Consider the following 13931-nt stretch of genomic DNA (forward strand, 5'->3'; position numbering starts at 1 on the left):
TTCTTAAAATACGTATGACAAATGACATTTCAGTGGCGTATTCACACTATTTTGCCATGCTAAGAATACATGTACATTTCGTGAGTAATTTCAGAACGAGTCCTCAAATATTGATAGTTATCTTCTTGGTATGGCAGTTACCAGTATATCCCGATAAACGGTCTGCACAATTTTGCAGTGATTGCCGCTGACTTGGCTAACTGCCCAGTAAGAATGGGGAGTCAGTTACGTATTGCTTAGAAACTCACAGTCCTGTCAATTGGAGGTGTATTACGGCGTAAGATACGTGGGTACACATTACTCAGCAGCCTTCCAGAGTACATTCAAAGACAAGTAGATAATGTAGTGGAGTTTAAGACTGGATTAAAGAACTTTCTTCTGAGTAACTTCTTCCACTCCAATGAGGAGTACCCTCACAGAAACTTAAATGTAATGTTGCTGGTTAACGTGTACCATTGAAATTCAGTAATATAATGTAATATCACCGGATTGCACAATTAAATTAAATGTTCATCCCTGAATTGTTTCCATATCCCAGAGAGCACTCTCCGTTGGTTTCAAAAATTACGAGTAATGTAATATAATTTAATCATTTTTTGTGAGAAGCATCTCTCGGGCTTCCGCGTTAGCTCAAACAAAACGCCCGAAACAGCTCAATTTGATTACTTCGTTAATATTTTCTTAAAATACGTATGACAAATTACATTTCAGTGGCGTATTCACACTATTTTGCCATGCTAAGAATACATGTACATTTCGTGAGTAATTTCAGAACGAGATTTCTGACAATGTATTTGCAGTGCAAGTCTGATTCGATTGCAGACGATTTGCATCTGAGGGATGGTTGAGGTATTGTGTCAAATATAGTTCTGCAATGTATGATTTCAGCCGTATAAGCACTGGCTACGGTCAGTCAGTCTTTCTTTGTTTAGAATTTAAATCTTTTATGTATTTCACAAGATAGCTTGAAATTAACGAGCTCGATTAATCATACTGCTGAGTATCCAGGCGTCCATAATTAAATAACCGTCCGCAAACTACGCAGACATGCACTGCCTGCTGTGTTGTCTGTTTTGACAGGTGACAGGCGAATGGTTGCTGGGAAGTTCATATGATATAATCGACGAGGAAGCGAGTGAGTGGTATTTGTTTGCGGAAATTATGGTTTTTATTAGGCTATGTGACTAGAACTACTACTGTATGTCAACCAAAGAGAGTCTTGATTTCGTTATCCGAGGTAGCTACGGAATTGAAATGTACGATTTGTTAAAAACGTCAAGTGATAAATGCCAATAAAGGTTTTCGGATACTTATTAAATGATATTCGTAAATAAATTGTGCTTCTGTGTCGCCAATATTGCTTTCGGTCTTTTATCGTGTTTGAAACAGCTTTAACCTTTAGGCATTTTGTTAACTTTAGGAAGCTGCGGTAATTGTTTTGTAAAATACGATGTGCAATAATGTTGCAGTTTCTTCGTGTAGGTGACGAACGAATTAAAAAAAAAAGTCTCCTACAAGGAATGTACCGTTTACCTTTACCTACACTTTTCATTTAAACTTTACTGTGGGAACGGTCATCAGACTTCTTCCGTACCGTAATAAGGTACTGTAGCGATAATGAAAGTGTTATTTTGCAGCAAGGCAGCCTTGTACGGAAAGTCTATACATACCGTGGTACAGATAACAATTTAAAGATAATCTACACGTAAATGAATAAACTAATTACTGTTACTATTGCTATTATCTAAGGCACTGTTAGAATTTTACTTTGCCAGGAAAATAATACGTTACAGAGTCGCAGGAATGGATAGTCGAAATGTATGGCTACACTATGATTCACTTTTAACACTTTCGGGAAGTATTTGTTTTCTTGAGTTTGGTCAAGTAACTTGTTAGCATTAAGTAAGAAGAAATTACCGATACGGCCAAGGTGGATAAATCACAGTGATCTGCAATGCCCCTGGACGAACTGGTTCAGAATTTACAGCCAGAAGAAATTTCAATAAATGAACTATCTATTAAGGGCGATTAGAGCAGTGCACACATTATGCTCTATGTATTTGGCTAAGTTTGTTTCGGTACCCTATAGCGTTCTCTGAAGAAATAGCATTCCATTTTTGTGATGTGGATCTTGAATTTTGATAGTCCATGTTGAGAGGATAGGCGTAATGGTAATAGGTTTATCATTCCATTTTGACTGATTTTCATATTCATCTGTAGCAGTATGAAATATTGTTCAAAAACGTGCATTACTTTCATTCAAATTGTATGTTGTTGTTACCAAGAAAGGTGGCAGTGATTAATTCTGCTAGACTCGCATACAAGGAGAGCCAGGTTCAACTCCCCATCTGGTCATCCAAATTTAGGTTTTGTGTGGTTTTCCTAAAGCAGCTGTGGTTCCTTTGAAATGTACGGGACTGATTCCTATCCCCAAATTCGTGCAATGTGACCTTGTACTCCATCAAGTGACCCTGTTGTTGACAGAAAAATAACTCAAGTCATCCTTCCTTTCTTTAAAAGTTCTCTTCAATGTACAATTCATACCTTGGAAAACAGTCACAGATAATTTCCATTGACATAGCCCCGTGGAAAGATGGTATATTATCTCAATATTGTGTCTTTAGGGTTATGCATGTGTGTCTTGTGTAATACAGTATTAGTAGCATCGTTATTAGCAGTATTTTTCCTCTTTGTCAGCCTCTGAGTTTTCATAAATCAAGCCAAAAATATCTTTTAGTGCATACCATTGCAGATCATAAGTCAGCTGCCTAAATTTTTTGCTGACATGTTGAAACTCAACTGGCATCTACAACGTTTATTACATTTTTCAGAAGGCCTTGAAACATTTTGTGACTTATTAATTCAGTGAAGGTGAACTTCAAGTAGAACTCATTCAAAATGACTACATGAATTCTCTCTGAGCCATATTTGTAACTTCGAAATAATTTTAATATGTGCTTATCTGTTGTGGTGTGTATTTGGTACACATTTATCAACTGTCATTGCATAAGGCAAAATATTATACAACACATGGAAGCTGTTGACTATAGAATAAAAAGAAGTAACAGATAGTCCAGGATACTGAAAAATGAAATGAGGCAATGGCATTTCCTGCCTTCACAGGCAGTGTTGTGACAACAATAGCTATAAGATTCCGTATTGAATACACGCTCACTGAATATACTCCAACATTACCATTTAATGTATATTAACATGTTTGCTTTACTCGACTGTAATAGCTTTAGCACTTTTCCATGTTGTTTTTGCTCTTTAGTCATTGTTGAGTAAAATAAACATATGACATAGGTTCCAAGGTAACCTGACAGTTAAAGTAATTACTCTGTATTTGATTGCAGCCGATTGTGCTAACTAACAGCTGAGGTAGCAGGGTAATATGAGAAAATGAAGCAGAAGGTGTGAGGAAACTACTTTTTTGATAAGTTGTTGCCATGATATATACCCTATGAATAGGCGGTGATCACATTAATATGACTGGACTGTGTGCAATCATGAAAAATAGTAAACCAAGAATGGAATTACGTGCTGCCTTTCACTTTACACTATCACCATGCAGTTGAAGTTAGTCTTGTGCTTCTTAACACTGAAGAACACCTTCTTGCTTTCTATTTTGTTTGTTACAGAAGAGATTTTCCTGCTATTTCAAATTAACCAGGCTTGTGAAAGACTGTGGAATAATACCCCAATTAACAGGGAACTGCAGTGTTCAGTTACAAAAATGTTGGAAGCAAACACAGGACTTACTAAAAGTTGACAAGTGAACACCATAATCTTCAGCCATTGTCACACCAAACATGGTTACCTCTCAAAATTGAACTTTCATTATCAATGGATTTGATATTATTCATTATCTAGTAATGAAACTTTCCTTACCTGGATTTGAAAAACCACAACCCCTTTCTGAAAATGGACACTGCATTCTGGAGGCTTTGCCTGCTGTGAATCATTCTCATTGCAGTGGGAGATTGGAGAGGGTGTGCTCTTTTAAAAAATTCTCATTTTCTGCACTTTACAATGGAGCTTATCACTTGTGGACTTTCTCTTGTAGCTTAGTGTAACGGTCTGTCTCTCTTCTTTTTGATTTAGTGCTCTCTTATCTTCATCAGTTTTAGCATTCAAATTAGTAATAGTAGTGTTGGTGTACTGAATTTGTAGAAATGTGGAAACTTTGGGCCTCAAGCAATTTGACTTTGATCCCTTCCAATCTCAGTGAATGAATAATTCTGTGCACAGCATCAGCGAGATTGCCTTTGTATTGGTGTGTTGTGCTGTACAATCTTTCCTTCTTTGCAGTGAAGTCATAAAGCTACTTTCAGTATTATTATTTTCTTCATATTACTATCATTATTGTCATCAACACTGATATCATGTTCCTCATTGGCAAGTTGTGCCCTTGTCATTATCTTCTTGCATGAGTCCTTACTTGCTTTTTATTTTGCATCACATGCAGTTGACTATATTATCCATTATATCCAAGCACCATCCCCCATCATTCTGAGAACTTTGCAAGTAATGGGGAAGTCTCTGATGCATTTCTATTGTGCATACTGCACATCTCACCACTCCAAACTTATGTAGGTTATCCTTAAAATACCCAAATTAAGGTGAATGCCAGATATATTTTTTAAAGCAAAGTATGTGACTGGTTTATTTCCCCATCCTTGGCTAATCAAAACTTTTGCTCCACCACTGTTGACCATGAAGTTGACAGGACCAGAGTGCGAAATCCTACTCAGTTAGTTACTTGTACTGTAAATCAGTAGCACAATTTCTATCAAAATGTTGTGAAAAGGGTCAGTTTACAGGCTATGTATGCATGATTTGTTTGTGTGTAAGGCTGTATACCAGGCATTTGCATATTCTAAAATATCATAATGGCGCAAACTTTAAAAATTAACCCATTTCTATTTTTACCCAGATCACAAACAAAACCCAAATTTAACAACAAACTAAACTTCTTTCTCTATTGTGCTAGTGTTTAATTATTATTTACGTATGGAGTAGATGATGTCCAGAAGATATGATTTCAGATTAGAATATTTGCCTTGTTAGTCATTTTTTGTTATCAGATGTATCTGTGGCTACATTCTGAGACCCTGACAGCTTTAATACCAACTATCAGAGACAATTTTTTCTCCAAACTGGTGATACTACTATTTCTGTAAAATTGCCTACTTCCTTTCTTCACTGCTCCAATTCATGAAAACTGTGGCAACAAATTTTCTTTCTGTCACACACTAATTTATGGCCCCTACTTCATTAAAGGCCATTAACTTAGTGTTGTGTGAGTGAACCAGTTATGAATGGTGAAATTATAGACGCACAGGTCTCAACAGTCATTACCATGAATTGTGTTCATTATCAATTATTACAGCTTCCAATCCTTCCTTCTTTCACATTGAAATCTTACTGAATGCTGTTATCGATTTTAAGAACACTATCATTACAAAATTGAAATGGTTGCAGGTCAATAATGAAAAATACAGCCAAATTTAAAACAACAGAGACTAATTATTTTAATGTTCTGTATTAGCTATAACACAATTTAAAACCCGTGGCTTTAACTACTATTACTCCACCTGTAAATGTGAGACAGCCCTGCATTTTTCCAAAAGACAAACTTGAGAGAGAAGTGTCATATATATTCAGTGATATTTTGTGCAGATTAGACACTTGTGGGACAGGCATTGACCCAGCTTCTCCTGAATGACAGTCCAATACCTGGACCAATATGCTGCCTCATTCTTTATTTTGTTCGCATATAGTAATAACAATATATACCACACATATATCTAAAAGACTATGAATAACTTACATCGTAAACAAATTACATACACCTGCTTTAAAGAGTTGCTGCTTATAGAATTTAATACGAAAAAGGAAAAGAAACAAAAGCAACAGAAACTTTCTTGTATAAAAACACAAGTAAAAGCAGTATATTCACTGTCTTGATATAAATAAACTCAACAAATTCCATAAGATGATAGAATTGCTGTAAGCCAACATACTCTATTAAAGTAAAAATACAATTTTTTTTGTAAAAAGTTTAGTTTCATTTCTAAATTACTTTTCCTGTAGTAAATCATATCTGAAATGTATGCGTTGTAGTGGATCTTCCTCGTGGTGTAAAACAGCAGCCTACAATACAGTGTGGAGAGAATACATGATGTACAAGCATCTGTGTGTATGTCCTTGCAAACCAACCACTTGACTAATATATTATATGAGTGAGTGTTCTGAGTAGTAATGGGATCAGACATCAGCTCACTAAGGAACAGTCTACCACAGGGATCAGCTATTTCTCTTCAGCTTGTACATAGCAGGCATGTTAAAAACATCAGGAAAGTTGGGTGATGCCAATGACTGCATCAACATGCAGCGCGGTGTAGTTCAATCGAACAGTCAGAAGAAATTCTAGTGACAGGTGTAGACATAGTGAAAAAGTACTTTCACAAATGGAGACACCAAACAAATGCAACTGAATTGGGGGTGTCCTGTTTCTGCTTGAAAAATAAACTTGCAGAAGAAAAACAACAATCAGTATACTTATTCATAATAAAACACCAAAGTCTCTTGATAGAACTCTTTATCTTTCAGAGAGCAACTAATAGGAAGAGCCAGAGAATGGAAAATAAGAAACAGCAGCAAAAAGCCATGAGAGAACATGTGAAGTATAGGCTTCCATCCTGTGCTTTTCTATGCTGGGTCTTGTCTCCTCAAACACTGAACATTGTGCCCCAGTTTGGATAATCCGCCTACATCCATGGAAATAGGTGTCCAGCTAAATAACGCCACAAGAATGATTGCTGGATTCATCAAATTGTCCTTCATACAATGGCTACATTTTACCTTCTCAACAACAACATGTATTTTCTCTTGTGAACAAGCACAAAAACATCATGGATAATAGAAATCTACCAATCCATTGAGATATCAATCCTGCCATTCTCAACCTACAATGCTCTAGACAACCTTCAGCAAATCAGCAAGAGTTGCTGTAGATGATGTGTTCAACCATACCACCTCATGGACTGTATTGTAAAATAACAAATGCCATGTATAACCCAAGAACCACCAGGTTTTGACCTGCACTTGATGTGTTAGAAACCAACATGGCATCTGTGCATGTGTTTTTGTTATACAAATGAGATCAGCAACGATTCCAACTATGTGTGGAGAACCACAAATCCCAGAACAATGCCCCACAAGATTGTATGATGGTAGATCAGGAGAGTTCCTGTTGGCGAACCCGAAGTTGGTAGATTACATATATGAATACCTTAGATGTTAGTTTATAATATTTTATTGTGTGCTAACTGTACCTGACCATGCATTGCTGTGGCTCAGTCTGCTTCAGTGGAAAAGAAAGAAAGAAAGAGAAAGCACACATTTATAATATGTATAGGAATTGGATATAAGTCCTTATATATATATATAATCTCCATTTCTTCTTGTCCACCCTCTCATTCAACCACCTTTTCCCCCTTTCTCTGTCTGTATACTCCTCCCTCCTCTCTCTCCATCTCCTCGTTCCCATTTTCTATGTCCATTTCCTCCCACCCCACTGACCATCTCCGCTTCCTCCTCCCTCTGACCTTGATTCTTTTTTACTGTTGTTACAAATTTGTTACCCCTTTTATTACATATATACCAGATTACATTCCAGTAGGTATATAAAAACAAAAAAAGTATTCAAATGCAATGTTGCATCAAAATTTCAAAGCCATCCTTTCGTCTTTCCCTCTCCTTCCCTCTTTCCTGGCGGGGCGGCCGTTGGTTGCGAGGGCTGGAATTTTGTGTGTGTGTTTGTGTTTGTTTGTGTGTCTGTTGACCTGCCAGCGCTTTTGTTTGGTGGGTCTCACCATCTTTGTTTTTAGATATATTTTTCCTATGTGGAATGTTTCCCTCTATTATATATGAATTTAACAGTTGGAACATGTTGATACAAAAAAATCTCAAAGCCACACACACACACACACACACACACACACACACACACACACACACACACACACACACACACACAGAGGGAAACATTCCACATGGGAAAAATATATCTAAAAACAAAGATTCTGTAACTTACCAAACGAAAGCATTGGTATGTTGATAGGAGACAATAAATTCCCTCTTTCCTGATGAAGCAACCTTGGGTTGCGAAAGCTTGAAATTTGTGTGTGTGTTTTTTATTGTCTCCTATCAACATACCAACGCTTTCGTTTGGTGGTACCTAAAAACAGAATTCAACATTGTGTCAAAATTGCTAAGTAGTTGGTCAAGAACTTTTGGAGATACATACACTTGACATTATGTTGCAACTTTCGTATACGTATATTTTTAATGTGTAAAAAAAGCTATATGGTAAATAAATAAAATTTTCAACACCATGTTGGCTCTCATGCAATATTTGCCTGTTGTGAGCAATGCAGTGTCAACTGAGCCATGTAAATGTGCCTTGTCATCTGACACTGTTACCCGCCAGTCTATTTTAAACTGCCCATCCATCAATTGATTTTAATATTTTGGAAAATCTTGGTTTGTTTCAGCCCTTCAGTTTATAATTTATTTTGATTCTTAAATTTTGTCAGTATTGTTTATGAACTCATGATCATTGATTGCATGTCATCATTACATCCAACTGGGAAACTTGTTCTTACTATTCATTAACAATTTGTTTTATGTGCAACGGACATTCATGCCACCAAAGTAAACATCTCACCTTACCCAGTATAGAAGCTGACGTGAAGTAATGAAGTCTTTAAACACACTTGAAATTAATTATGTGGGACAAAGGTTAACAAATGACTGGAAATCTTATGTGCTTATTTCGCGTAATGTCTGTTTCAAGTGACATTTATAAATGTCCTAAAATAATTATGTAATTTTTCATCTGGTTTCAGATATCTTACAACTTTGTTGAGTTAATTGCGACCCATGTATAAATCACTCCACCAGCAGAAAGGAAGATAATACGTATAACTGGTTGGAAGATAAGCATTTCTGTTGAAACTTATGACTGTGTTACCAGCCATCTGACTGTTTATGTCGCCATGCGATTATTCATTTTTCCACTGGTGGTGGCTCTGATAATTGCTCTGAATAGTACATATGCAGATGTCATTGTTTACTCAGTGGATTTGCCCCCTCCGATTGCTGAATTCCGGGATCTACCTGCGCGGTTTGGAGATGGAATTCCTTCTGATGGTCTGAAGGTACTGTATTAGAGTAGATTCCTTTTTGATACATAAATCTCAGCTTGTTCCTTTTGATATAATATTTGGTTGTGTTGTTAGTCTGTAAATTTATTTCTTCTTTAAAGTGTTTCTCTCTCATTTGAGTAGCAGTTGCTTGTGTTTGTCATTTCACTGTCCTTGATGTTTAAGGGACATAACAATATAAGATAACCACTTTTACAAGGACTTATTTTAACAGGTAAATTGTAAAGCAAGTGCAAGCATTTACACAATTCTGCATGAGAAAAGTCGCTTATGGAAAGTCGATTGTTAAGTATTGTGCACAAGGTATTCTTGGAAGACATAATTGTATACTTTTCATTAGATCTACCATCTGTTAAATGCACTGGAAAAAGTATATAATATGTGATATGGCTTGCTCTTATGGGGACATTCTTCTCAAATCAGAAACATTTTAAAAGTAAAATATCGGGGAAACAATTCGCGTACTTGACACTAGAAATAACAAACATTGACATCCCATGGCACAAGCTTGCAAATGCAGGAAAGTGAGTGCTCTCAAAATTTTAGAAAGTTTTCTCTCACTTTTCAATCCTTGCCATTTAAAAAATCGAAATAAAATTATATGTGCGGCTAACAAAAAAACCCATATTCTATGATATGGACAATGTTGATTTTAATATTTAAGATTATTCATGTGATGTGAATATCAATTTTAATACTTTGATTGCAGCTGTAACTTGCTATTACTGAGAAAGTCTGTTCTACTGTATGTGGTCAGTGGGAAATAAAGCATCGGGATCCCCTCGTCCCATAAAATTGTAAAGTTTGGATTTTAGCATGAGAAATATTACGTTAAAATTAAAATCTTTAAAAATGTAAAGTTTGATAATAAATTAATGTATAAATAAGTAATAGGTAAAATACTACAACACTGACATTGACGTATAAATGCATTTCATGAATAAAAACAAACAAAATACAGTTTATTAATAAGACTTTTCCAATGTGAACATAGACTAAAAGTCATAAAAATACGTTTTTACTTCATTTGTGCAATCCATACAGAACTAAGGAAACAAAGCAATGAAATATGTGAAATTTGCAGGAGAGAATTGCAAGAATATTTACTATTTACTGAAGGAATTTTACTGACCCTACACAAAGTAGTAAGTATGAATGTGGAGTAATGATCATTTACGTATTCCTTGAAGACCAAGATAAAAACATACAAAGTGAAACAATGCTGTAAAAATTAAAAAATATAAATTAATTCTTCATGGCACACTTTTCACTATGGTCTCATCCATCAGTGGTCTAGTGTTACAGCACTTTTATTGTTTTCTGTACAATAGGCCACAAATTGAGTTCTACCATCAAAGTTTTCTCCTCACATTATCTTCTCTCTTTGTCAGTAGCTTAAATTCAAGTACCAAGTACACATCTTCAGTATGCCTGCAAAGTACTAGAATTAACTTTTAAATTAGCATATTGATTAATTCCTTCTCCTTAAGCAGATCATCAGCGTTAGAATTTGTCTCAGAGCTTCTGAATAAATTATTTGATAGTACCAACATTCTATATGCAGTTAACTGGGATTAATAAAGTAGATTCAACAGTAAACTTTTTTTTTCCCTCCCCTGGACCAATGTTTGTTCACTTCAGAAATCTTTTGTCTGTTCTGTAATATTTTGACATGGTGATACCCCAGTACACGCACCTTCTTTCATGTGACTTATCCATGTGCATAATATAATTTGTGTGTGTCCATTCCTGTATGTGAGAAAACATTTGTAAATTTCTTAACAAATTTATCTGGTTGGAATACTGTTGATGAGTTCGAAGTCTTGAAATGGCTGCAGTTCATACTGTTGCCTGTTGTTGTGCTAGGTACCATAACAAAAAGTTATTTATTTTTGTTACACTTTTAGCTGTAGTTGAATTTGTGGGAATGTGGGAGTAGCCAGTGATGCAGGCTCCATTTACTCCATGCAATGGCGGTAAATGTTGGATATAAGATTTTTACTCTTTGACTGTTAGTTGAGTTAGTTTTTTTTTCTGAGTTGGCAAAATAAAGTATTTTGTGCAAAGCTGGATGTGGGCTTAATTTGTTGCCTACATAAATTGTAACCCCGGAAAAAAACAAGAAAAGCTCTTGCAACTTAATATTGTGTGGCTAACAAAATTCTGCAAGCATCAAATGACAAGATACAACGGCTAAAGCAAGAGATCGGGCTTTTGGAGTTTGCAACGCCAAAGAATGATAGCAACAAAGAATCCATGAATTTGCAGACTCTGGTAGTAGCAGCCAATCCATGAGCATACTCACATGCTGAAGATTTTTCATGCAGGAATGCACTGTTATCAACTCTGCCACTATTGCAGTTAATAGCACCTCTTTTCATACCTACACAACCAGACATATGGTTTTCAATCATGGAGAACATCTTCGAGCTACCATGCATAACCAAAGACTGCGAAAAATTCACTCTTGCAATTAGCAACCTGGATCAGAGGGCAACAGCGATAGCATACGATATGCATCCACTGCTCCAAAAATCGTACACCACACTTAAAACAGCGTTGATCACTCGCTGCATGAAATTACCTGGACAGCGATATTCTTGGATGATGTATCAGGAGATACGTGGGGACAGAAGTCCATCTGAATTTTGGAGACATTTACCCACTGTAGTCAACGCAAGCATGATATCCAGTGAACTGTTACTGCGCGTCTGGCGACAGCAGCTTCCTCTTCAAGTTCAACTGACATTGATTGCATATGAAGGACAGTCTCTTGACAAGCAACTGCAAATAGCTGACAGTGCTTTCACTACTCTACAGTCAATGCTCATAGTGTCCGTAGCAACATCATCTGCCACCTCTGCAATGGAAGCCAATGATGACTCGTTGGAATAGTTAGAAGAATCAAAATTAAGCTGTGCAGTCACAGGTTACAGACAAAAATCAGTTATCGCTGATGGGACCAGAAAACTGCAAAACATGATGGAAAATGTGGCAACTTGGCTACATAACTTGGAACCGCAGGTGTTCACCAGTTCCACCAGTAACAAGAAGAGATCACACTCCAAATAGGATCAAGCTCACACCGTCAATTTTTGCTGGCATCACAGACGATTTGGGCCACAAGCTGCGAGATGCACAAAACCTTGTGGATACCCAAATGATGAGGGCAGCCCACTCTAGGCACCACAGGCTGTGGCACTCACGAATGGCGCCATATACGAATCAGGAGCCAGGTGACAGTTGCAAGCAGCAACACACACAGTCAAGGTAAGGCACTTGAAGGCTTCCTGTATGCTATACCTTTATGCCACTCTGCAACACCCTGGGAGTGTAAGCTAACATCGCACAGATTACAAGTGGATGATAGACTCTCAGGCCTCAAATTCCTGAGATACACTGGCTCGGAAGTGAGTACCTTGCCGGCCCCAAGTTTTGTTGAGAGGGACATGTGTGAGCCTTTGAAATTGATAGCAGTCAACAATTCAAGTATAAACACATATGGTTATAAAGAGTGCACAATAGATATTGGTTTATCTACCCGTTACAAGTGGAATTTTGTAGTGGCAGATATTTTACAGCCGATCTTAAGGCACAGATTTCTTGTCACATTTTGCACTCGCTGTGGACTTAACTCCCTTACTACCAGATCAAAAAGGGGCATGATAAAAGGTTTTTCGGTGCTGTGTGGCAGAGGCTGTTTCCGGAGTAGTCAGTAGCTCAGCTATACAGTCTCCCCAACAAGAAGCCATAAACACTCCAGTAGTTAAGCGTAATTCAGTGCTTTATATACACGCTCTAACACTTTCTTGGATGACAAGAGACAGTGCTATGTTGGGTTGCATGACTCGCATGTCTCTTCCAGTTGACTCGTACGTTGTGCGTACAGCTGATCCTCTTCTTTGGGTCATCAGCTACGTCACCCTCACCGTTTAATTCTTCTCCGAAGACTGTATCAAGTTAAAGGGAGTAATATTAACCAACCCTCTATTCTTGAAATAATGTACTCGGAGAATCTTGTCAGTTGAACAACATTATATTTTCAACTCTCATCCCAAAATAACAATTATTCTGTACAAACTCCAGCAAGCCAACTGGTTCCAAGATAAATGTCAGAATCGACTAAACGCGCCAACACTCTTTGACTTTTTGATATAAATTTCAAGGCGCTGCTGGCAACCACTTGTCAGGGCTGCTCTTCTGATGCAGCTCCTGGCTTCTCATGACAGCTGTCCCTCCTGCACGAACAGATATGTGTGGTGCAGTAAAAAGGCTCTCTCATCCTCGTCATTAAAATATCAGGTGTCCGAGACGGTAGAGAGCCAAGTGTTTCTAGTATTTACCCCGAAATTCTCAAAGCACTACATATTCCTCCACTTAGCTTGAACACGCGATATTTTACACATATTCATCATGTACATTAATATCTATCACAACACTAATTTATGTTTCAATGAATATATAAAATATTTCTTTTAGTCCTTATGTACTTAATACATAGATTTTCCTTTTCTTGTTTTTGTTCATTTCGACAATAACTATACGAGCATTTCACCCGGAGTTAGCACTTTTATATCTAGGAATCGTGTGGACAACATTTTTGATTTCCAATCACAAACTCCAGGTGACATAGACTTTTGATTGCCTCATTCTTTAGTATAACTTTCTAAACTATCTTTTCTGTAGTACTTAACTGTC

General features: G+C 36.9%; 1 protein-coding gene across 7 annotated transcripts in view; it reads left to right on the plus strand.

The window, feature by feature from the left end:
- Positions 1-264: 264 nt before the first annotated feature.
- Positions 265-13931, plus strand: part of LOC126162451 (E3 ubiquitin-protein ligase RNF13) — a 152576-nt gene continuing 138909 nt past the window's right edge. The window contains exons 1-2 of one of the 7 annotated variants that reach the window (XM_049918973.1): positions 265-286; positions 8916-9227. In XM_049918973.1, coding sequence (XP_049774930.1) covers positions 9066-9227 — 162 coding nt within the window. In that variant the 5' untranslated portion in view covers positions 265-286; positions 8916-9065. Of the gene's footprint in view, positions 287-724; positions 850-922; positions 1257-1490; positions 1604-8915; positions 9228-13931 lie in introns of those variants that run through there. The other 6 variants (XM_049918970.1, XM_049918969.1, XM_049918968.1 and 3 more) reach the window with 6 other exon arrangements.

This window comes from Schistocerca cancellata, chromosome 2 (assembly GCF_023864275.1).
Source record: "Schistocerca cancellata isolate TAMUIC-IGC-003103 chromosome 2, iqSchCanc2.1, whole genome shotgun sequence".
NCBI lineage: Eukaryota > Metazoa > Arthropoda > Insecta > Orthoptera > Acrididae > Schistocerca > Schistocerca cancellata.